The sequence below is a fragment of the Mytilus californianus genome, unplaced genomic scaffold, assembly GCF_021869535.1.
Source record: "Mytilus californianus isolate M0D057914Y unplaced genomic scaffold, xbMytCali1.0.p SCAF_6, whole genome shotgun sequence".
NCBI lineage: Eukaryota > Metazoa > Mollusca > Bivalvia > Mytilida > Mytilidae > Mytilus > Mytilus californianus.
In genome coordinates, this window is record NW_026262712.1 from 100,722,342 (window position 1) to 100,749,162 (window position 26,821).

General features: G+C 32.0%; 1 protein-coding gene and 1 long non-coding RNA gene across 3 annotated transcripts in view; both read right to left on the reverse strand.

Annotated features, from left to right (window-relative positions):
- LOC127704231 (uncharacterized) overlaps positions 1-17,305 on the reverse strand; it is a 51,901-nt gene extending 34,596 nt beyond the window's left edge. Inside the window, exons 1-10 of one of the 2 annotated variants that reach the window (XM_052208185.1) lie at positions 16,122-17,305; positions 12,438-12,737; positions 11,661-12,038; positions 10,908-11,213; positions 9,357-9,470; positions 6,975-7,268; positions 4,559-4,846; positions 3,047-3,412; positions 1,489-1,809; positions 111-218 (exon numbers count right to left, since the gene is read on the reverse strand). In XM_052208185.1, the coding sequence (XP_052064145.1) occupies positions 111-218; positions 1,489-1,809; positions 3,047-3,412; positions 4,559-4,846; positions 6,975-7,268; positions 9,357-9,470; positions 10,908-11,213; positions 11,661-12,038; positions 12,438-12,737; positions 16,122-17,157 (3,511 nt within the window). In that variant the 5' untranslated portion in view covers positions 17,158-17,305. Of the gene's footprint in view, positions 1-110; positions 219-1,488; positions 1,810-3,046; positions 3,413-4,558; positions 4,847-6,968; positions 7,269-9,356; positions 9,471-10,907; positions 11,214-11,660; positions 12,039-12,437; positions 12,738-16,121 lie in introns of both variants that reach the window. The other variant, XM_052208184.1, reaches the window with a different exon arrangement.
- A 4,177-nt stretch (positions 17,306-21,482) lies between these two features.
- On the reverse strand, positions 21,483-26,558 carry LOC127704247 (uncharacterized). Its single transcript, XR_007983200.1, has 4 exons — positions 26,475-26,558; positions 24,846-24,901; positions 24,373-24,443; positions 21,483-21,869 (listed from the first exon to the last, which is right to left on the reverse strand). It is a non-coding gene; the product is annotated as an uncharacterized LOC127704247 (long non-coding RNA).
- Positions 26,559-26,821: the final 263 nt, after the last annotated feature.

Genomic DNA, 26,821 nt, shown 5'->3' on the forward strand with positions numbered 1-26,821 from the left:
CAGTTTTTAAACAATTTATTCGTCATATCTTATATATTGGTTATATAACCCCTCTATTTTTTGTAGCTTTGATACAGCTTGAAAATCAAAGCAACTTTGAAATGTCTTACCTACGCTTCGGATTTGTTTTACTCTTTCTACATCAGTCGTGACTGGAAAAGTGAATTCTCTGTCTGCCACGTCTTTCTCTTCAGAGCATTTTACCTCTGTAGTTTTAACTGTAGTATAAAGAAGTTTTAAGTAGCAACTATCTGAAGTTAATTTATTATAAATGAAGGTATTTGTTGTTTTAATGGCCTTCTTTTAAGTTTTCAGTTTGATTACCTGGATTGATAGCAAAAAACGCTATAATGGCCATTATAACTAAGCACAATTCCATTAAAAAACGGAATAAAAAAAGAATCCGGGTATGGCATTTAGAAATTACGAATTCAGCATGTTCAGATCAAACTATATTAATCGGAAGAAATCATCATTGACTTGATTTATACTTCAAAAGAAATAATAAAATTAAATGACACACAATCGGATACCAGAGCAAGTAAAAGTGTGTGATGGGTGGAAGACACCTTTAGGAGTTCCAAAATGAGTTAAGGGTCATAAAGACATCTACATTTGTGTGCACCATGAAAATTAAAATCACTAACTTGCATAAAAATATAATACCGGAGGAAATATAAACATAGGCAAATAAATATTTACCCTCAAATTTACGAAAAAATAACTTAACGTTACAAAGATAATTTACAAATACGCGGACCATCTAATCGTGCAATAAACACAAACCGTTAAGAGGACAACACATTCCAGTAATATTCTTATTTGAAGAAAAGAATTGAGTTTATAATTAGTTATCAAAGTTACCAGGCTTATAATTTGATACGCCAGACGCGAGTTTCGTCTACACAAGTCTCATCAGTAAGACCTTGTTGATTTTAGCAGAATGCTCCTCGTTTGAAGCAAATTACAAATCTAGATAATGTTAGCTCATACATTGTCGTTATTAATCTTCTCCAATGAAATTGTGCCTACCTACAATATATTAATTGTGTGGCAGTATTTCAGGGTAGGTATCAAATAGAAACGTTAGATGCATTTTAAGAAAATTGATCGTTCGCAATTCTTTGATCCTGTTTATACTTGTGCTGAATTTGTTTGTTTATTTTTTTGTATGTTTTATAAATATCATTTCATATAATTCATATAGACAATCCATTAAACGATTGCATATAAATGTAAAACAGAAAGGAAATTGTACGCAGATAAAATTTGACAAATTTGTAAATTTAAATCAATGATTAGAACAACTAATATAAAAGTACTTTGTAAAAAAGATTGCTTCAATAAAAGTGAGCAGGTATAATTAAAATTATTCTTTTATCCTATTATTTTTTATTAAGTAACGATTATCCATTTTTTTTTTTTTCAATGAACATACAACAGACAACAAAAGGTTGATTATTGTTGCTATTTCACTTTTTGAAATACCTTTTCTAAGTATAACTTGAAGAGCAGTTGTGCCATTTGCTCCAACGTGGTTAACATCGGAATTAGCTTTCAGAAGGCAAATGGATATGTTAAATAGATTCAGAGATAAAGCCTCTATTAACGCTGAATTACAATCTTTTACACTAGTTTTTGGATCAGCACCAACTTCAATTAAGAACAAAACATTCTTTTCCAAAGCGTGTTGTCTTCCTCTTTTGATATAGCGAATCAAGGCAGTTTCTCCTAAATCATTTATCTTGTTGATTTCAGCCCCATTTTTAATGAGTAATGATACTACCTCTTTGTCAAATATCTCACTATCTGCAATGAAATTAAAGAAATAAATCAAAAGTTTGTAAAACACACACACACACACATGTTATTGAAGTCTATAAAATCGACAAAACAGTAAATATCAATAATATTTGGACCGACATATGGCCTTCGTCCGTGCCAATGTTTTATCAAATGTAAAACAATAGATATAAGAAGATGTCGTATGAATAGAAATGCTTGAGTACAAAATAAACTGACTCGTGCTGGTAACTTTTAAACACGTTCTTTTTCAGAATTCTTGCATTTTTGCAAAACAAAATAAAACAACACTTAATACTGTTTTAACGTCATCAATGAGACGAACTAGCTGTTTTCATATTTAAATGTATTAATCAATGAATCGTTGACATGTTTGGATGTATCAGTAGGCAACCACATGAACATTGAAAGGAGTTTTAATTTGTTTTATGAGGTCCAATATTTCAGATTAATTCAACTAATTGTTTATATATAAAAAAGATATAGTATGATTGACAATGTTACAACTCTTCACAAGAGATCAAATTACACAGAAATTAACAACTATAGGTCACCGTACGGCCTTCAACAATGAGCAAAGCCCAAACCGCATAGTCGGCTTTAAAAGGCCCCAAAATGACAAATGTTAAACAATTCAAACAAGAAAACTTAACGCCTAATTAATGTACAAATAAACGAAAAACATATATGTAACATAGCAACAAACTACAACCACTGAATTATAGGTTCCTGACTTGCGACAGTCACATACAAACAGAATGTGGCGGAGTTAAACATTTTAGAGGGATCCCATCTCTCTCCAAACCTGGAACAGTGGTGTGACAGTAGAACATAAGAACGAACTATAAAAATCAATGGAAAAAGGATTTACTCATCAGATGTTTACAAATAGAAATACATCTAACAAAAACAGAGTGGACGTGGCCGGGTACTTGTACATCCCAACAACAAAAAGACACTAAGTACAGATCTAAAAAAACTAGCAGTTACTGGCAGCTAGTTCAAAGCCAATAGCAACCAACAAAAACATCTTGCATCGAAGACTAAATTATCAATCAGTACACATCCAACATCCAATGGATTTATTGTAAAGACGTCATAAACAGTCAGAAAAAACATGACTTTGTGCAATGCCAAGATACAGGAATCGACAGATTGCAGATCCATAAAAGTGGATATGTATATAACAATAATATTTAGTTTGCGCATGTTTTAAATAAACATAGAATAAGTATATATGTACCCATATGTGCTTGCACAGCAGTTAAACCATTGTTTCCGCTGTAATTTACATCAGCTCCTTGTAAAATGATTTTGTTGATGATATTAAAAGTAAACTCCGCACATGCAAGTATTAAAAGCGTATTTCCGTTGTTATCTGGAATGTTTACATCTTTGTAGTAATCTAACAAAAGACGAATATCTTCTTCACTTTCTCCCTCCTCTATTTGTGCGCACAACTGTAAGGCAAAATGAACTGGAAGTTCGTTTGAAACAGACAAAGACAGTGTTGGTGCTCCTGCACTGAGTAACAGTTGTAAGATTTGCGAAGGCCCAGAGTGTCCTCTTATTTGCCTATCTTTCTTTAAAAATTGCGTGTATGAACTAACTGAAATAACATTAAATAATCATCAAATATCTTTTATTTGATTTGTATACATGTCTTTATAAGATACGTTTTGTCAAAAAACAAACACATGTTACTATTATTTCTATTCAAATGCATAACAAAAAGACATACTTATTTAACCAATAAAACTTGGAAAATGTTTAAAATTAAAAATGAATTAAATTTCGCGAAATTAAATGATTGATCTTGGTACATTATTACATGGCAAAACATGACGTCATACGACTGAAAATTGTCACGCTCCATTCTTCACCACAAGTATCATTCGAATTTGGATACTACGACATTATATTTTTTACAGGTAGGTGTTTATTCATTTCAAATTATCTTGCACTAATTGAAATATGCATTTCATAGAGTCAATATGGCGGCTATCTACATACATGTCGTTACAACATGCCCATTGTGGTTAAAAGTAGCTAAAAAAAAAGTAATTGTTTTGATAAAGAATTAGAAGGTTTAATCGCAATTTTCTATTGATGTGTAAACTAGGTATTGACTCCCAAACTTTTCATAAAAGGACCTCGAATTTTTATTCATTTTTATTTCAATGTGTTACTGACGCACTGCATGTTTAAATGTTATATTAATATAATACCGATATGTAATTTCTTTGATACTATAACATCAACAGTATCAGTTGCATAATCCATTGCACATTAGGTACATCTCCACAATTAGTGACTACCAGATGTGCATGCCTCTTCAATACGTTGCATGTACCAAAGTACTCAGGTATTGGAATAAAGTAACCTTTGGGTACAAGCACAACACGAGTAGATGTATCCATTATCATTTACAGTTCCAATCTTACTACAGTCGATGTGCGATTCGGTAATAAAAATCTCTTGATTTATGATTGAGGTAAAACAAATTGGAAGTTCAAATCTTTTGAAAACGATTAAAAATTGAAAAAAAAACATAATAAGTATAGAAAACACGGGGGATGAATCAGATTTTTGTATAAGGGAGATACGTATACTAATTTGATACGATTTTTAAAGCTTCATTGCAAGACATTTATAAATTATAATTCGTATTTACTAGGCATTAGATATTGTAATAAGATATGTGATTGACAAAAATTGAGATTTCCATGGGTTGATTGTTACAAAGTTTACTTACTTTCATTGCCATCATGTTGAAAATAAACATGTAGAGCAGTATAACTGTTCAATCCAACATGATTCACGTCTGCACCTGCTTCAAGGAGAATCTTAATAATTTCAATGTTTCTTGAACGAACAGCATGTAGTAACGGTGAGTCGTCGCCTTTTACAGAAATATTTGGATCAGCACCTACTTTTAAAAGCATCTTTACAAGCACTTCTTTTGTATTTGTATTACCACGTATTACTGTAGTCAACAAAGAATCTTCAATATCGTCATCGATACAATCTTTGTTCTTGCTTTCTACAAAAAGGAATACTAATGTGAAAAATAGTATTACATCTAGTGCGCAAGACGCGAGTTTTGTCTACAAAAGACTCATCAGTGACACTTGAATCAAAAACAGTAAAAACAAGGACGAAGTTGAACAGCTTTGAAAAACCTAGTTTAGGTTTTAAGGTGTATATTAAATTATAAGCCAGGTACCTTTGTTAACTATTAAGAGTAATATATACAATTCAAAATAAAGCAACCAAAGGCGTTGCTGCATTATACACCATATACCAGTAACTTAAATATATTATGCTTAACGTTTTTTGTGTTGTACTTGTTTTTGTTTTTTTTTTATTTGTAAAAATTAGATGTGATATGATCACTAATTGTAAACTATAAAACATAGTCCAAATGACGTGAATATATGCAAGTTGGGGTCAAGGTACATCATGGTCAGATATAAAAAGGTCGTACATGTCAAATATGAAACAATTCTAATAAGAATACCATCGGCATGAAATAAGGTAAACCATTTGACAAAAACATGTATTAAAGAGAGAAAACAGCAACCACTAAGTTATTAGCTTCAAACTTGACTCAGGGACAAGAAGAATATACTAGTAGTGGTGTCAAACATTCATAAGAGCGCTCAACTCTACCCTTAACATAATACAGTAGGTTAACACCACAACATAAGAAGAAACTGTAGAAATAAGTTGACAATTACTTAACTCAGCATATCGGCACGAAGGACAACAAAAAACAATAACAAAAACCCAAAAGACACAGAGTACCGACAAAAGATTACTTCCAGTTATTGAAAGCTAGTTAAAAAACCAAACACAACTAATACATTTAAATCATGTTCACCAAGACTAATGTAGCAATTAGTACACATCTACAGATTTAATGAAAAGACATCAGAGAAAGTATGAAAAATTTTACGGACGCCATCACGAGTTAATCTCTAGTTTCACATGTTTCATATATGCTGACAGACATGTTTTAATCGTTGTGACCGCAATCCCGCAATCCTTTTCCTCGAATTTGACCTTTTGAACACACTCATCACTGGGGTTGTACTTAAATAAACAATACGACGGGTGTCACATGATGACGCGGATCTGCACACCTTTCCGGAGCATCTGAGATGAACCCTTGTTTTGGTGGGGTTCGTGTTACTTATTCGTAAGTTTTAGTTTTCTATGTTGTGTTTTGTATTCTATTATGTTATTTATCTCTTGGTCGTTTCCGTTATTGCAATGGCTTTGTCAGTTTATTTTCTACTTTCTAGTTTGAATGACCCTTCGATAGCCATTCATTCATATTCATTATTTGCTCAAGTTCAGTTTATATCAAGGCGCAGTATTCACATTTTTGTTCCACTCGCCATTCATTTGATTCCATTTCTATCAAAACTGTAAAATTCATGTGCTTTTCTCGTGATATTGTTTCACCAATAAACCTGTCATAAGGTTATTGTAAGACTTTTTTACAGAGATTAAGATAGCTAAATAAAATATAAACAGATTAATAATTTTAGATATTCAACAATGTTTTGACCTATTGAACACACTCATCACTGGGGTTGTACTTAAATAAACAATACGACGGGTGTCACATGATGACGCGAATCTGCACACCTTTTCGGAACATCTGAGATCAACCCTTGTTTTGGTGGGGTTCGTGTTACTTATTCTTTAGTTTTAGTTTTCTATGTTGTGTTTTGTATTCTATTATGTTATTTATCTCTTGGTCGTTTCCGTTATTGCAATGGCTTTGGCAGTTTATTTTCTACTTGCGAGTTTGAATGACCCTTCGATAGCCATTCATTCATATTCATTATTTGCTCAAGTTCAGTTTATATCAAGGCGCAGTATTCACATTTATTGTTCAACTCGCCATTCATTTGATTCCATTTCTATCAAAACTGTAAAATTCATGTGCTTTTCTCTTGATATTGTTTCACCAATAAACCTGTCATAAGGTTATTGTAAGACTTATTTACAGAGATTAAGATAGCTAAATAAAATATAAACAGATTAATAATTTTAGATATTCAACAATGTTTTTTAACAACGGCCAGCTTGTCAAAGCACTCTCTGAAAAGATATGACCAGAAAAACATATATAAGAATAAGGTTGGACTTACCCTTACCCTTAATTTCAGTCTCCGACCTTACATGTCCAGTAAAGTTAAGATTCGCCTTGGAATCCAGAAGGAGTTGTACAATATCTATTTGTCCATTTTCAAGTGCAATTGTCAAAGGTGCATTGTTTAAATCGTTTACAATGTTCACATCCGCATCTCGTTCAAGACACCATTTCGTCATCTCGAAACTATTAAGCCAAATTGGGATTTGAAGCGGATATATACCATACTTGGTCGGTTTATTTACTTCAATACCCGACACCATAAAACATCTAAATAAATTAGTCAGAATATCTGTCGCTGTCAAGTAAATAAATCATATAAATGCGTCAAAATTTGGTAACAGGAATCTTAAGGAATACAGTAAACTATCAAATGTATTTTTAATTTTGTATTTTGTATTTTGTGTTTAATAAACTTTGGATTTTAAAATATTTTGGCCTCCAGCATCACTAAAGAGACATTTATTTTCGAAAAACGCTTCTGATACACATTAATATCGTTTATGTTATTAAGATGTTTTTAAAGGCGTATAATTCAGACGTTTTTGGCTACAACAGACTCATCAGCGATGCTCGAACCAAAACAATTAAGGGCCAAATAAAGTACTGAAATTCTGAACAAAATACAAATCGAACGCGTACGGTTTTTATCACTTCATCTATACGATGTTTGTGCTGACACCTGTAGTGCTATATCATGCTCATCTAACAAAACAAAATGCTTCACTTTTTATCCAGTAATACAGTATACAATTTGGAATGATCAAACGAGATCAACGGCCGGAAAAACCTCTTTCATGAACACTGTCTAATGTCATTACAAAAAGCTTCACAAACATTTGGTTTCGAAAGGGAATAATCAATTAAGAGGTTTACATATTGTATACACAGCTTATTTTTGTTAAAGACCATGTGTCTGTCAATATAATTTAATTGTTTTTGCAGTTAAACAGCAAAGTGATTGACGCATAACCATTCTTCTTTTACGCAAACAAGTAACAAGAACAGTGCGATATATTAAAGAAATATACCGTTTTGCATAGGTAACTCTTTTACAGATTTGTGATGTTGAAATCCCGTATTTATTTCTTATTGACAAATATGAGATAAGTACACTGGCCGTTGAAACTATTAATAGGAAGATCTCGTTCATCTAAATAAGAAACCCAGTTACACTGATGCCAATGAGTGGTTAACAAAAAAGAGATTGTAGATAGAAATGGAAAGGTTCTTGAAATATGTTGTGGCTTTGCAACTCGGGTCCGTTTGTTCTACCAAAATTAACATGTGAGGTATAATTATTTTGTTTAGCTTCGATGTATATATGAAACTATTTTTTGGTATACAGTGTGACTTCTATATCTATAGTAAAATATTTACATGGCCGAATACAACCGATTCTGGCATTGTTAGGTTTTTAAGATATTTGTTCTGTTAATTTATTTAGCTTATCGTTCCATTGACGTTTTTCAACAAAGGGTCTGTTTTTAGAATATAGGGTTTTATTTTTCGTCGTTTATCAATTTTTTGATAAAGTAACACTCAATTAGATAAATCTTTTAATAGTGTACTTGTAGATTTATTTATTTTCGTGGGTATCAATTTTCATGGATATTTGATTTCGTCGTTTTGCAAACCTCTGTATACATTGAAAATATGATATTCCTTGAACATTTGAATTCACCTGTACCCACGAAACCCACGAAAATTGGTACCCAACGAATACTAATGAATCCACAGTATACGTTAAACGAAAGGTCGTTGCTGACAACTTGCAATTAATTTGAGCTTTTATCGAGATTCGATCTTTTAAGATGTTCTTGCAAAATATCTTTTGAAAAATATGATGGTTTTTCTGATAAATTTTGTAATGATTGAAACTGTAGTCCATAATCATTTGAATTCTAACGTTTAATATACATTTATTTTCATTGTATATATATATTGACTATAAACACTATTATTAACAGGTTTCTGGTAAAATAAGGCCAAATTGAAATAGATAATCATAAAATATTTTACAGTGGTATATTATCAGAAATTAAATAAAAAAATATGCGGACATAACACAGGAGAACGATATTCGAATGAAACCAATTAATGAATATTCGGCAGTGGCTACACATTGTATAGTGCAATCTTTTTATTGTTTTATCTTATGATTTTCATAGTCTAAACATGTTCTATTTCAATAGTAATATACATTGTATGTTTCATTGATGACTTATTGGATCTTTTGAATATCTAATGAACTATTGACAATAGGCAAATTAACGTCAAACACATTACAATATATGTCTTATGGAAAATAAGATTAAACGTATTCAATTTCTAAATCAGCATTATTCCCACGACTTTAATGGACTTAAACATATCGTTCACTTACACATTTGCTCATCCATATCTTCGGCAGTTTCTGTATTTCTTGGATACAAACGTTTAGGTTTTGACCGATGTCTTTTGTTTGTATCTTGACTTTTCTGTAACTTCTTGCAAATTTCTGAAGGAAAGGAAAAAGTCTGAATGCAGTGAATATTTGTATGCACTTTTATGTATGAGATTAGACTAATGTGTAATGTAATTGAATATTTACAACATACTGATGAATACCCCGACTTCAGGCAAATATCATAAAGCAAAGACACAAATTGTGAGGGAAAGCATTTGGAATAGAATCAAATTTTAAGGACAAGGTATGAAAATTTAATTTAGCACCTTGAATCGAAATCAAAACGTATCTAAAATCTGTAACATAACGCCCCTAAAATATGGAAAACATCATATATCATTATCAATTTTGTCGTATTTGTTTGTATCAGGGCATCAAAATCAATTTAAAACTGTCTAGATTTCAAGAGCTATCGTTACAATTTAGATGGAGGAAATGTATTATCTAAATTTAGCTTTGCTAAAAGGTGTAATATAAAAAGTTGTCTATATGTATTAAATATCTTTTTTGGGCATAGCCTAGACCAACTCGGTTCATTACTCAATAAAAATAATTAATAACATATAAGTTAAGAAAGAACTTAATAGATTTACAATTAAAAAAAACATTTACAAAAGTAGCTCGTATCATACTCCTCCTGTACCCGATTGTCAACAGTAGGTGATCTGTGTTCAAAAGTATGATTACATATATCAGACTTTTTTTTCACATTGTATATGCCATTCAAATACAAAAAAAAACAGTTATTTCAAAAAGCTTTTCACACGAGAAGAAAATGACTGGTACCAGTTAATGTATGTATATGAAAGACATATTTTACCTGTTCAGAGAAAACAAAATGAATAACAGCCAGGTACAATTGCAGATTTAAGTGAAGACGAAGTGTGTTTAAAATATGTTTGAAAAGCAATGTTTAATTCTAAGATCAAATACCTATATGTAGAATGAATTCAAAAGAAAAAAAGACGTCTAGATGTTTTGATTTCGATCAACTTCTATAGATAAAGCGGTTTAGCAAAAAAATACCACAATGGCCATCTTTAAACATTGATTTTAAATGACAATATCACAGCTTCCTGTGACACTTGTTATATGAAGTCCTGAATATATTATGGATAACCCTAATCCTATATAGGTATGACTAAATCATAAACGCTTGAAGATAGACCAAAAACGTAACATTTGACAAATGGAGACAAAGATTGAGTATTGACAAAACAAAAGAAAAAATTAAAACATGTATACGTTTTAAATGTTGTATCAACATTTTTTCAACATGAAACATGCAGCATTAAACTCTTATAATGATGCTTTGTGTAGTTTAAGTAAATATGATTTTTATTTTTTTTTTCAACGTAGTGTTGTCAACTTTCTAGTTCGATCCATACCTGTATATCAACAAATACACGGTACTGTGTTCCAATAAGAATATAAGAGTATATGGTTTAATAAACACTTATTGTATTTATTGTATTTAAATTATCCTACCTGAAAATATATCAAAAGCATTCGTTCCATCAGAATTTGCATATATTACATCTGCACCTGCTTCAATAAGAGCACAGCTTATTTTGTATCTTCTTCTTTTGATAGCTTTCATCAATGGAGAGTCTTCGCAAAGCATGACTCGATTTGGATTTAGTCCTCTCGATACAGCATATTCTACAATCGAATCTTCAACACCGTTTTCTATCAACAAGTTAACAAGGTATGGACCTACTGTATCTGACGTCGTGTACCCTTTTAGGTTATCGACGAATGTTTTGACAATAATATCTCTAATTGACCTTGAACCTGAAAGAAATGCAGACCTAATGTTATAACTAATTCCGATGCTAAGTAAATGTCATGAATATTCAAATTGATGTACTTCTTTTAGTGTACTACAAATAATTGTATTTACTTGTGTAATTATCATTATGATGATAAAAAGCTGCATTTTGCATACTTCGTTTAACACCATTTAACTTTTATAAATTTATAAACTAAAATAAATATACATCGTTAATACTGTTTTCGTACAAATACTGCTTATTCTGACTTCGTAAACGTAAACGTTAATTCTCGTCTTGGTGGTTGAAAGAACAATTTAAATGTTTCATCTATGTTTCTTCATTGGTATTATGTTCATTTTTTATGGGAATTGGGGTATTGGGCTTTTTACCATATCGTGTCTTCAAGCATTGTTTAAAAAGCCCTTTTTAGAGAAAACATGTGTTATGAAGATTCGCTTTTATCTACCTCGAATAAAGCATAGATCTAAAGCTGTTCTTTGATTTTCACCAACATGCAAAATATGTGCTCCAGCATCCAACATTATTTGAACAAAATCTTCTGACTGTTTTTGCACTGCTATGATTAAAGGTGAATTGTTGCCCTTCTTTGTAATGTTTGGGTTAGCTCCTTTCGCTAACATTTTAGTGACACAATTTTCTATTTCTTCTTTGTGTGAAGACTGGTATCCGAATAAATGTCTCATCAGATTGGCACCAGAATGTTTGTCCTTTTCAATTCGTTGGGCCAGCAACTCTAAGGGATATTCCCCTTCATTGCTCGCTATATTCAGTGAGGCACCGGAATCAATCAAAATATTCAGTGTTTGAAAACAGGAATGCGATACTGAAATCATCAATAAAATGAAAATATGTGTAACATGTGAAAAGGTATAAATCCAAATTAATATATTGAAAAAAAATCATTTCACCGAAGTGTATTGGTCGTATTATGGCCTAGTGCCTTCTTAAAATAGAAACTGGAAATTGAGAATGTGTCAAAGAGACAACAACCCGACCAAATATCAGAGAACATTCGAAAGCTACGTCTTCTGGTAATAAAAAAGGATGATACAATCATCGAGGTTATGATAATTTTAATGATACATAAAGTAAGAATAGTGAGTAAATACTTATTTTTCCCTCAACACTCGTTAAATTGTACAAATGTTATAACATATGTAGAGGAATGAATTTTGGGAAAAAGTTACGTTAATTTAAATGTTAGAAAGACAATATATCTAACCTTTCTTACAACACACCACAATTGCAGTATCTCCATCTCTACTAACGTCATCTAATTGAGCACCTCCCTTTATCAGACATTCTACATCTTCTGATAGATTCTTTTTCGTTGCCACAATCAATGGGGGGTCTTTGCCCTCTGGCTTCAAATTTGGATCGGCTCCTTTTGATAACAAATCCGATAAGGATTTTGTGTCTGATGTATACCTACTTTCAAGAGCTAGTGATATTGTATAAACCTTATGTTTGGATTCTATTATCTTAACAGAAACTCCTCCTTCGATAAATGGCCTCAGTTGTTCTAAAATACAGAGTGATATGCCTACAGAGTTAATTTTTTATTGAAGATGTTAAATATAAAAAAAAATAGAGGCTCTAAAGAGCCTGTGACGCTCACTTTAGTCTATGTGCATTTTCAACAAACGACACTTCATGAATAAAATATCTGTTTTGTTTATCTTGTACTACTGATTATTTGGTCTGTTTAATTTCTCTTTATTTTCTTATAGTTTTTGCTCAAACACAAAAAAAGGATTAAAAAAATGTTTCGTTAAGGGGCTTGGTAATCACACCTATAAAGAGAGACAGTACTTATAACACTACTTATTATAGCGAAATGTGATTTTCTAGTATACATGTATCTTCCCTTGCTGATAATTTTTGTGATTTAAAGTGTCTATTTAACTATGATAATTTGTATCATATAAGGCGAAACCCCCAAAAATATTATAAAAATCATCATCAAAGGACAATAACTCTAAGGAGTCGGCTGATGATTTCGTCAATGTGAACTTATTTGTAGAACTTACTGATAATTTTTGTAATCTAATGTTTCTCTGTATCTATTATAGTTTTCAAGATAATAGGCAAAAATGAACAAAATTTTAAAAATTGTCATTTAAGGGCAATTACTCCTATAGGAAGTCGTCTGATAACGATGACGTATATGGACAATTGGTAGAGCTCAACATTCTGATTATTTCTGCCCTCGTCACAATTTTCTCTTTTCATAACGGTTTTCAAAATAATAGACAAAACTTGCATTTTTACCCTATGTTCTATTTTAGCAATGACGGCAATGTTGGTTGGCAGGCGGGGTCATGGAGCACATTTGTTAAATTAAATACCCCAATAATGATTGTGCTCAAGTTTGGTTAAGGTTGGTCAAGTAGTTTCAGAGGAGCAGATTTTTGTAAAAGTAAACAACGACGACGACAACGACGAATGACGGAGGCGGTCGTCGGACGCCAAGTGATGAGAAAAGCTCACTTGGCCCATAACGAAAGGTGAGCTAAAAACTCACTTTCTTCCTCTTTCAAAACTTATCTGTATTACTTTTCGTAAAGTGCATGATTTGCCTTTAAGGCAAATGCTTCTGTGATGATACATCATTGAATGAATAATATACATGATCCAGTCGATTTGGATATATAAGATGTGTCCATTCGTGCAAACAAATAAAAAAAGATAATTTGTCACTTATAATTACCGACTATTTCAAAGTGTTTGTTTTCTTGACCAATATTATATTCAAGAAATTAAAAACTATATGCAACATGAAATCATACTGTTTAAATAAAATGGATACAGAAACAGTCTTAAACAATACTGGCACACAAAATAATGAATACTACTTGAAGCATTAGCTGTTATAAAAGATAAAAGGAAAGAAAATGAAATAAACGAGATAAATTGTAAGTATAGCATACAATTTAATTTTTCATATCATGTTGTGAACCTTTTACTTTTCAATAATTAAATCTTAATCAATACAAATAGAAGATTATATTCTATATCATGTCACAAATATGACCATGAATCAACTATTGAGACTAATACACTGTAGACAATCTGCAAGAACATTCACTACCACTTGACAGAAGTTAACAAGAAATGAGAGCTTGTTTCTATAGCCCTGAAACGACAAGTTGTGGAACCTACTTCTATTATATTACGTGGGAAAAAAGGAGTTAAAACCCAAAGATGTTGTTCGAAAAGACGCGCTCATGAAGAATTTCCACCAAGTGTGTTTATCATCATAACATATCGGAAAAATCAGTATTTATTTTCAATCAATTTTTTACTTTATTGAGAGTCACACTGTCAAATAAAAACATGTATCCGATTCTATAATTTCACAGTTAGATTATGAAAGATATACCAAAAAACTAACAATATCTTAAGATGAGACAAAGACAACAATTTGACGGGTCCTGGGTGCATAAACCATATGCTAAAATGGTTGGTGTGTAATAGGTCTCCTTATCCTTTTAATCATTTTCAGAGAAATAGCAACCAGCTGAAAAGGGAAAACACAAATCCTTCTTTAATGAATAAGAGAAACAAGTATCAGCAAAACATTCTTAAATAGATATAAAAAGATGTGGTATGAGTGCAAATGAGCGTTCTCCATCAAAGTCACAATTTAAAAAAGTAAAACATTATAGGTCAAAGTACGGTCTTCAACACGAAGCATTGCCTCACACCGAATAGCAAGCTATAAAGGGCCCAAAAATGACTAGTGTAAAACCATTCAAACAGGAAAATCAATGGTCTAATCTATATACAAAACGAGAAACGAGAAACACTTATGAACCACATCAACAAACAACAACCACTGAACATCTGAAAGGTGAAACAAATGTAGCGGGTTTTAACGTTTTAATAGGCACCAGCCTTCAAAGAATGTTTCTGAAATTAGAGCATAAGATATGCTGATTAGTAATCATGGCGTCCCAATTTGAATATCTACCACTGTTTTTTAATTAATCAATTTTATAAACAGAATGTCATAAACTATACAGGACAAAGAAAGCAATAAAATCAGCAGGAATCTGCAGGCAGTAAGCTATACACGAGGAAGCAAGCAGTAAAACTATACAAGACAAAGCAAGCAGTTAAACTATACATGACAAAGCGAGCAGTAAAACTATACAGGAAAAAGCAAGCAGTAAAACTATACAGAAAGAAGCAAGCTGCTGCAATGTAGATAGCTAGAACTAAACTAAAAACATGTGTGTCTTGCTTCAAACATAGATAAGCAAACTGATATGCACTGTTCCAAAACTATTGACACAATCATAAAATAATAGTATTATTTCAACCTTATAAATATGAAGCAGTTATGCAATCTTACTTTTTATTATTTCAAATATCATACATTTAGCAATACATAACAATTTGATTTACTTAATAATTGAAGTTTAAAATACAATAACACCTTTACAGGGCCTTTTATTGAAGTTAATGGCTTTACATCTACAAGGTTTTGCATATGAAAACATAGGCATCTAAACCTGGTTAGAGAAAAACAAATAAAATAAGTTTCAGGGTCGGTTTTTATGATTAAACGGGCTAAGTAAGGGTTTAACAGATACGCTCACGCTTATTTTGTGTTTGTGTGTTTGGGTTTTTTTGAAATTGTTCCGCAGACTATATTAAATAGAGCACTTGCTGAACCCTCAACATTTTAATGAAACTGCTCTTTAACGTACACAATTGCATTTTAATTACACGATGAATCAGTTTTATTGTTTTCATTCCAATCAGGCGTGACAGCGTATTTATACATCATCATAGAAAAAATTCCTACAATGTACGCTTTGCCTTAACGTGTTCAAACTAGAGTTTCTTTCTCTTATGTTTACAAATTATGAAGACGTCGTATTTAGACATTGAAACTTACCGTAACATGTACAACTTTGAATGAGCGTTTTCCCATTTCTATTTTGGTTAACATCGGCTCCGGCTTCCACAAAGGCTTTTATCGTATCACTGGAGGCATAATCATCCATGGCCATCATAAACAAAGATTGACCATTGAGTGATTCGTTTGGATCGGCTCCATGTTTGAGAAATTCCGAAATTATTGCTGGGCATCTCTTTGCTGCCAAACTAAAACAACTTATTGAACCCAAATTCGCACCTTGGCCAACAAAAGACACGTTCGCCCCGCCTTCTATAAGGATTTTAGCATTATCAGCAAAGCCGTGTTTAAGTGCCATGAAAAGTGGAGACTGTCGTAACCATGATCTTCTCGAATGTTTCTCCCAGGGTTCATTTACGTTTGCTCCAAAATTCAATAAGACTTTAATTATTTCAGCACTATTAGGTTTTTCTACTATATAATGAATAGGTTTAAGTCCTCGTTCAAACGTTCCAAGATTAACATTGGCACCACATTCACACAAGATTTGTGCACTTGCAGAATCAGTTTCTGCAACAACTACTGATAGCGTTGTTCTATTATGCGGTAAAATTTCATTGATGTCTAGTTTTCCAAGCGTTTGAAGACATTTCACAACCTCAACACTTCCTGACTGTGCTGCATAGTAAAATGCATTTCTGTAACTTTTATCTTTATCTTTAATCGTCGCTACATTTTTGAATGAAACATTTTGTACAGTTTGAAGCAAGTATTTGACTACTTCGATATGACCACATGCACATGCAATATGTAAAGTAGTATCTAGTCCACCATTATGATATTCATATGTATCATGACTTAGAACTGTTAAATCGGAACCAATGCTACATAATTTTTCAAGTAATATTACAGAACCAAACTGAGCTGCAACGTGCACTAATCGCCTTCCATCTTTTCTGAAGTTTAGAATACTTGTTCTGTAAGAAATATCGTCACACAAACGGAGAATAGTTTCCACATCTTTTTTCTTTACAGCTCGTTTGATTTTATCCTCACACGGAGAATCTGTCGCCATTTAAGAGGTTTCAAATATGTTTATCTGCGTATTCATTTTGAATTTAAACCTTAATTCGTTTAAAGAAATTCATATACACCGTATGTATGTGTGTAATATGGTTTTCGTATCAGGAAGAAATAACACTAAATACAACCAGGTAAAGTATTAAATGACTTCTGATAACATTGTATTGAATGTATATGCTATAATCAAATACAACTTACACCATTATGTGTATTGTGTATTTGTAAAGGAACAATTATAATACTACTTAGTCCAACGTCATTGATAAAAACGAATTAACGCTTGATAATTTTTTCTTGATCGGATTGTTTACCAGGTCAGGAAGATGGTAGTTGATATCAAATAGTCCGTTTCTTTGTATGTTGTCGTTAGTTTTTGTAGCAGTTCAGTGTTTGTGTTGCTCCGTTGATTTCCTCTTATAGTTCAGGTTACAATAAACTATTAGATTTTATGGGCGCAGCCATATTATGAACATAACATGGTATTCAGAATTAAGTGTATGGCTAATCCTGATTGGTCGATATGGGCTCCCATTATTTTTTATTGCTAGAGACTTCGTGCACTCTGCATTATACCAAAGGCAAACTAAATTAATTTCCTTAGCCCTAACGGAACTAAGATGTCTTTTCAACGCAAGGATGAGACACGTGTTTTTTTAGTGCAAAATTGATAGGCATTGGAGATTTGTACAACTTACAATAAGAAAAGCAACGCGAGCCTATATTTTATTTACCAAAAAAATACTGTCCGAATAATTTTTCTTTAATTCTAGCAAGGTTTCGTTAAAAAAATCAACTTTCTAAAGTCTGTATCTCGAAAAAGGCTATCATTGTCGCCCATGGAGGAATTACTTGTTTATTTAAATCTTCATATGTTTCCCCCGTTTTAGGTTTGTGACCCGGATTTGCTTTCGCTTAATCGTTTTATGATTATTATATAGTGATATACTACTGTTGTCTTTATTTACCTTGTTTTAAGGTGAGAACATGATTATTGATGAATATTAACAATGGAATATTTTATTAATGCCGAAATATATTTCTAGCACTTTTACAGGTTTATCCTTGAAATTTATTTCATCTATTCAAAATGAATAAATGAATAAATTAAAATCAAACACCCTTTTTCCGTCCCTTGCGTTTAAGACATAATTTTGAATGTGAAAACTGGATAGGGAAAATTAAACAATTGTAAAGATGATGAAATTGACAAAATAAAAGTTAATTTCCGTCATTTTTCGTCACAATTAAATAACGTCATGTCACGTCGAAGCTGTCGCTCAAAAAGACGGTGTTGTTAAACAGAAGGAAAAGAAAAAGATTGAAAAGCAAGTTTGCAAGGATTCTAATCAATGAATAAAGTGTGTTTGTTTCTACCCTTGTTTTCTTCTTCTCGTGTTGCTAGTGTTTCCCTCACCCTTAATTGTACGAGCTATTTCTGTATCATTTTGGCTTGTTTTTTGCTCAGTTTTTATGTTATATTTTGTACCCCTATGATATCTTTTCTGTTAGAAGTAACACAACGTAAAGTATTTTGTCAGCTATAAAACACTGACTACCTGTACTATTGTAGCAAATAATCTTTCTTGAGATTTTGAAAGAATGATTATTTTCCGCTATACATATGTCGAATTATTGTTCAGTATTTCTTTTTAGAAAGTCACGTGTTTGAGGCCAGTCATTGTTCACTACATTACTTAAATCGTCATCAGTCATAAAAAAAATTTACATTATTAGGCGCTCAAATAGATATTAGTTAAAAATTCAAATTACTTTGTGTATTGTTAAGGGACTTGGTTAAATGAAGGGTCAAACAGGTACCATGCACAGAGTAGGAAATACTTATTCTTCAGGGGCACATAATTTCAACCCTAAAGTCTGTGTTCATTTTACAAACAGTTATGGATATTCTTCCTAGTTATAATCCTAATCCGTTTTTCTTATACTGGTTTTTACTTAAAAGCAACTTTGTCGCTATCTTTGGACATTTCGACATCGAAATCATTGGTCAGATATGTACTGACTAGTCCGACCTTTGCAGAAAATCTGTCATAGATTTGAAAACTAGAAACCCGCCATAGATTAGGAAACTAAAAAAAATTGCCATAGATTACGAAACTTAAAAGATGTAATAGATTAGGATTCTAAACCATTACCATAGATTGGGGATGGTATGACGTCATATTTACCATAGATTAGGAATCTGCCATAGATCTGAAACTCACCATAGATTTGAGTCTTACATATATGTATACCATATTTATTTATTTTCACTTACTGTAAATTCAGAAATTAATGCGAGGTTTTTATTATTGCGAAAAATGCGACAGAGTTGTAAACGCAATAATTTTAACTCGCATTTTGAAATATTTTGTATGAATTAAACAGGATTTTCCCCAAAATCGTAAAAATTCAAATCGCATTTAAGTCAAAAATGACAAAATCGCAATAATAACTGCACGCAATAATTTCTGAATTTACAGTAGTTTGATGAGTGGTCTAGGGTGCTAAACACAATGCAGGTGGTGTTGCTACGGTGTCAGAGAAACATTTGTTCTAATCCCGCTGAGGGAAGAATGAAATTTGCAAAGGAAAAGTTTGCAAATCTAACTTTTTAAAAGGTTGAATATCTGTAAATATAGACAATGCTATTTCCCATAGGAACTCCCTTTTCGGCTAAAACTGGGCCACATTTGCTATGAAGTTTCGTAAAAAAACTATATCCTAGAATGGAAAGCTGATATGCACTACTTTTTTATTCACAGGGTAAATATATAGGGCTGTGCGGCATAGTTTCAATATTTATATGCCCTGAACTTGTAAAGGTTTTAAATTATCCTAAAATTATGTACTACCCCTACCTTCACTTTGTGCTTACTTCAGAATTCAATGTTTACCCCAACAATGTCTTTTGTACTGTTATCAGCCCTAAGTTATGTCTCTATGAGATGAAACATAGAGATCATATCCTGGAACCAGTACGTAAACAAATCAAGTTATCTATGAATATTATATATCTCCCCCAAAAGAGGCGTGGTTGGAGAAACAGCTGTATTTACAAAGTGCAACCTATAACATGTTGTTTTCTTTATCAAAGCACTTGGTCGACACCTTTGTTTGTGGACTATCCGTCACCGATTGTATCATCAGTCTAGTAGTCAGTACTTCGGTACTGATATGATTTATAACAAAACTTTCTAAAATTCCCCGTTAATAAAATTTGAAATTTCAACTCCCTAAGTCAAAGTTGACCTTAGATGAATTTGGTCCTTTTATATAGCTCATCAATTGTTTCGGCTCTTAAACATCCTTGGCTTTTAAATATTCTGCTTTGATCGTTCCTGATAAAGGTAAATCCAGAAAATAACACTTCAGAATTTTCAACGTGTTGTTTTTATTTTGTGAGTCGAATTATATATATTAAGGTGTTAGCTCTGTATTTTTGTATCTCTTTATTTCTGCTTATTTCGCTATATTCAGTTCCTACCTTTCTATTATAGATTTTGACAAAATAGTAATAAATTAGTATTAACGGACAAAAAAATCGACTAGTTTCGGTCATATTGACAATTTTGCATGTATATTGCTGATAGAGTTTGCTTGTATCAGTTTCTATCTACATGTTCCTAACAGTATTGAGTCAACAGACCAAAATATGAACATTAACAAAGACTCGCCATATAAGGGCAATACATTCTGAATCATATAATTTTAGGGAAAACAGGATGTAGGTAGATAGTCCTTGACTTATCCAAGAAAATCCATATGACGCTTTTGACTAACACACGTCAAATGAACATTAAAAAAGAAACGGGAGATACTACGGGGACATTCTAAACATATAATTCCCACAGTATTTATTCAAACTCTGTAACATTTTCAAATTATTACTGAAACGTATTCAGATCTAAAAAAAATGCTGTAGAAAACTGTTCAAAATGTCTTGATAAATTACGAAGTGTCTGTCAACATTTTGTGTGTATCCATAACTGGACGCGTTGGAATAAACTATCGACATTTACTTGCAAGCCAATAATAATTCAGCAATGATTTTGAGCTTATTTTGGTGGCACAACATTTCAGAACTATTAAATGTTTTATGTTCTTCACATTCTTATTTGGTCTGGCCTTTAAGTGTTTTGATTCGGGCACTAATAACGTGACTGATGAATCTTGTATAGAATTATCAGGCTAGTATCTTAGACTTATGTAAGTGTTTAAAACCAAACAAAATCATATTTCAAAATGGTTTATAATCGTAGCCCATGCTCATTTAATTGTGTTATGTTAGTTTTAGAGTAGTTTCTGAATTAGAGCAAATTATTTGTAAACTCTTTTATTTTTTTTACAAAATGACATACATATTCAGATATATTAATGTACATATCCCCTTATGTGTAAAACAAGTACTATTTAGCTAGTTTTGCCTTCTGGAAAACTAGAATACGAGACTTTTTTTTTAAACTAAAAAATGAGCAACATATCCTACAAAAACTTATTGTGATCTCGGGTGCTCCAGAAGGGTAAGCAGATTCTGCTCCACATCTGGCACCCGTAAAGGTTTTAGACTGAAAAAGGAATAAGATCTACAATAAATCGATGTTTCTGATATAATTATCTAAATCTTTAAACGTCTTTGTTTAAGCTATCAATGTCATCATAGAAATGGGAAGACTTGCGTGCGTTTGTAGTTCCTGAATAGTCGTACTGTAAAAAAGAAAAATCAATAAGTTATAAATAACTTTGTACGCATTTACGTGTAAGCCTATACGGTTTATTTTTCAATTGTTGAATTTCACATTGTATATGCTCTATGCATATGATATTTGGAATCTTCACATGCAGTGTGAGATGAAGTCGATATAGAGCACTAACAAGGGACAGAGTGCATACCTCTTATGAATATAAAAAAGAAGATGTGGTATGATTGTCAATGCGACAACTCTCCACAAGAGACCAAATGACACAGAAATTAACAACTATAGGTCACCGTACGGCCTTCAACAATGCCCATACCGCACAGTCAGCTATAAAAGGCCCCGAAATGACAATGTAAAACAATTCAAACGAGAAAACTAACGGCCTAATTTATGTACAAAAAATTAACGAAAAACAAATATGTAACACATAAACAAACGACAACAACTGAATTACCGGCTCCTGACTTGGGACAGACACATACATACAGAATGTGGCGGGGTTAAACATGTTAAATCCTCCACCTAACCTGGGACAGTGGTGTAACAGTACAACATAAGAACGAACTATAAAAATCAGTTGAAAGAGGCTTAACTCATCAGATGGATAAAAATACAAGTGGACGTGGCCGGGTACTTGTACATCCAAACAACAAAAAGACACTAAGTACAGATCTGAGAGTACTCGCAGTTACTGACAGTTAGTTCTAAGCCACTAACAACTAATAAAAAAAAATCATGCATCTAAGATTAAATTATCAATCCGTACACATCCAATATCCAATGGATTTAGTGTAAATACGTCATAAACAGTCAGAGAAAAACATGACCTTGTGCAATGCCAAGATACAGGTATCGACAGATTGTAGATCCATGAATGTGTACATGTATATAACAATAATATTTAGTTTGCTTTTAATTTACTGATAACAAAATCGAAGCCTGAATAAAAATATCTTATACTTGAGAGTGTGTGGTTCACCATCAATCGTTTGTTATTTTCGTATGTATATGTTCCAACTGCTTATTAATTAGGAGCGTCTTAGTGTCATTTAAGGCACATAAGATACATTGAATCAGTAGAAACAGGATTGGTGACACTAGCAGATCAAAGAATGCCGACACTAGTAAATAATTTGTTTGTCGGAAACGGTCATTGGATTAGGGACTTTCCTTTTTGAATTTTCCTCGGAGTTCAGTATTTTTGTGATTTTACTGGTATCTCAACATCACTGATAATGATTCACCAATTACTAGTAGTTATTAATTCATGATCAGTCTTTCGGCCAATTTTAAGAATTATTATTAACAGCAATAAATGCAGTACTGTTCGGATCATTGGCATGCAGTCCATTCAGTACTGTTCAGTAATGTTCAGTACTTTTTCAGACAATTCGGTATAATATTGATATGTATAAGTAAATAACAACTACTGAACAGTCTAAACCCGCTACATTTGTTTGCCTCTGTCCTAAGTCAGGAATCTGATGTTCAGTAGTTGTCGTTTGTTGATGTGGTTCATGAGTGTTTCTTGTTTCTCGTTTTTTATATAGATTAGACCGTTGGTTTTCCCGTTTGAATGGTTTTACACTAGTCATTTTTGGGGCCCTTTATAGCTTGCTGTTTGGTGTGAGCCAAGGCTCCGTGTTGAAGACCGTACTTTGACCTATAAATGTTTACTTTTACAAATTGTGACTTGGATGGAGAGTTGTCTCATTGGCACTCCTACCAAATATTCTTATATCTACTAACATAGAATTAACAGATCTGAAATGACTGAAAGCATATTGTCGGAATAGTATTGAAGTTACCGCAGCTGATAAGTCTAAAAATAGATGGAAAGACTGAAAATGACATTATAATTAATAGTTCAGTATTTTAAAACCTGTTCAGCTCTAAATGACCAGTTCATATCAAAATTGGTTTACTAGTGCAACTATTAAAAATAAATTCAATCCCCAATGTGTATGAGGCTCTATATTTAGTTTTCGTTGTTGTGTTTTGTAGATTGTTGTAATAGACGTCTCATTAGTCTTTACTGATTGCGAATTAAAGGATAGCAATTGTTTATTGCTGCTCTCCGGCAAGCACTGCAAATAAAGTCACTCATGGAGACGAAAATGTGCAAAAGAATTCTTTCATTTCGTGTTTTACTATTATTTGGTTAACGAAATTTATTTTGTTCTTGCTTCTAGTTTTCCATCATAAGACATGCGTGTATATTGTTTACAAAAAAAAATAATTGTAAGGTTATGTACATGTATATTAGTTATCATTACATACTTCCACTTCTACTCCTTTTCATGTCCATGGTTTTTTTTCGAAAGTGACTACTACAGTACAACATCAGAATAACAGTTTACAAAGATGTATAAATAGGTTGCGTCAAAAGTGCTTTTAAATAGATAAAACTTCACAATTTATAAAAGATATATAACAACATTTAAACAGTATATACTCAAAAAAAAATATTTGGTATAGAAAAAGTAAAGAAATAAACTTTATTCACTTACGGTTGCATTGTATATGCTATGAGTACTGTACACGTGATCTGAATCTCTATTTTCATTACACTTTCCTTCCACTGAAAAATAATCAATAACGGCAACAGTCTTTTTATTCAAAACTGATATACACATGTTTCTAATACAATCTGATTGAAGGAAAGGTCACTTCTTCAACGACTGATTTTTTATCTGCGTTTTGTTTTATATCTTTATCTTAAACAAAAATCTATTTGATATATTTACATATGTATGTTATAGTTATGTATCAGGCTGCTGCTAACCCAAAAAACGACTTAAACGTGTTGTCGTTACTTTTGTGTAATGAACTGGTAAACCTTTTCCGACTGGATCATTATTTAAAATCCATGTAAATGTTCTTCTCTCACCTATCAACAATGTTGACCACAAGTTTAATAGTTTGTGCTTGTCAGTACAACATTAAAAACTATTTGAATATACCAAAATAAACCACTACTTACAAATTGTCCTTCGGCCCGATTCGTATGTAAATTGCGTCTTTGCTATCTTACATAGACTGAAAATACAAACCCTGTTATTAACTTGTGTTTTATGTTATTAGGGTGCTGTCTAATTAGCATATACTCTTATCAGGTTGTTTTTGGTTAACCGTGGTAGGTTAGAGACAACTGGTATCATATTTAGTTGTATTTATTAAGTTGTATAAAATATGCACAAATGTTTTATAGAACAACAAAATCGTTTGTTGAGGAGCATCAATTAGGTAAACTATAGACAAAAAACTGGCGGGTCAAATAAAAGAATGATTGCTCAACTTTGCCTTATAATTCAGATCAATATTTGCGTGAAATTTTTTAGACTTATCGTTAAGAACAATACAAAAATGCTACACATGATTAAAACAAAAGCAGAGTTACATTGTAGTCAAAGTCTAAAATAAAATACATTTAATACGTACATATTAAAGCAAATCTTGTTTTTTTTTCAGAATCAAAAGATAATGGATAAACAACACAAAGACAAAACAAAAAGAAGATGGAACGACGAACAACAAAAAACAACCAAAAAAGCATTACCTATCTGTTCACATAAATCTTCAGTAAAGAAAAATCGTCTAATGAACGTGCAAATTTAATCATCAGAACAAAGAATATAAACAAGGACATAACTGGTGTTAACAACTTAGACAAAAACACAGATATCTAATGCAAAACTTGGAGAAAGATCATGTTAATCAAAATTTTCAACCATTCTGCTCTTCTTATAGTACCCGTTTTGATAATTTTATACTCATGTGGCTGAAAACCAATGAATTTTAGCGTCCGAGAATATTTATAGAGTTGTCAACATTCATATAGATATGGAAACAGTCTTTTCATTAACTCGTTCACTCAATTTAAGAAGTAAATTGTCAATAAAAAATGTTGGTACATTTAAAAACAGTTGTGTTTAAAATGAACTAATTGCTTTCAACAAAGCATTTTTTATCCTTTCCTAACGAAGATAGATGTTACCTCTACGTAGCCAATGTTGCATTGATGATAGAACAAAATATAGTTATTTTAAAATACGTTTCGTGTAACATAGGGCAGACTCAGACCTTGTTTCGGTTTCGGTTTTCTATAAATTATACGAAGATGCTGTTTCCTGCTACTCAAAAGGAACATGAAGCATTGTGATTGCCCTCTTTTGTGAGTTATAGGTGTATATTTTTTTTATTCTCAATGTGAATAAGCAGTATCTTATTCAGATATATTTTATATTCACGCACACATGTATGGTTTTTGGAGATTTTTCTGTAGGACCAACAGCATTTTTGTCACAAAGGTATGACAGATGAATAGCAACATTTGAAAGTTTGAAGATACATATGGCAAGTATTTTCAAAAAAGTGTTTTGATTCTTATGTAAAACAACGACTTCACATATCATCAAAAAGTATAATATATTCATAATATTTCAGCCTGACTGAAGGAAAACGTACAAACAAATTTCCTATCCTTGTAATGTATTGAAGAGTGCGAATAAATGTATAGATGTTTTTTTTTTTATTTATTTGAATATGCAGTTATATGTTGATGTCGCATTTTATAATCATTAAAGACTTGTTTTACTTGTATGCAACATACCTTTTTATTAAGCAAAGGCACGCCAGAACAAAAACAATCAGTCCTATTACAGTTCCAATAATGACGGGAAGTAGATCTATATTCGTCTCCTCCTTATTTTCTGAAATAATGATAAAACATTTGATAAAAAATAATTATTACCCTGAATATACATGTACCATACTACTTCCCGGCCATGATTTTAGACTTATTTGTAATTTTCGGTTTTTAATGCTTTTCAACTTTGTAGTTGGTATGGCCCTCCAACTGTTTTTATTCGAGAGTCATTAGTGAATCGTATTTAGACGAAACGCGCGTTTGGCGTACACAATTATACGCCTGGTATCTTCGTTGAGACTTTATTTTGC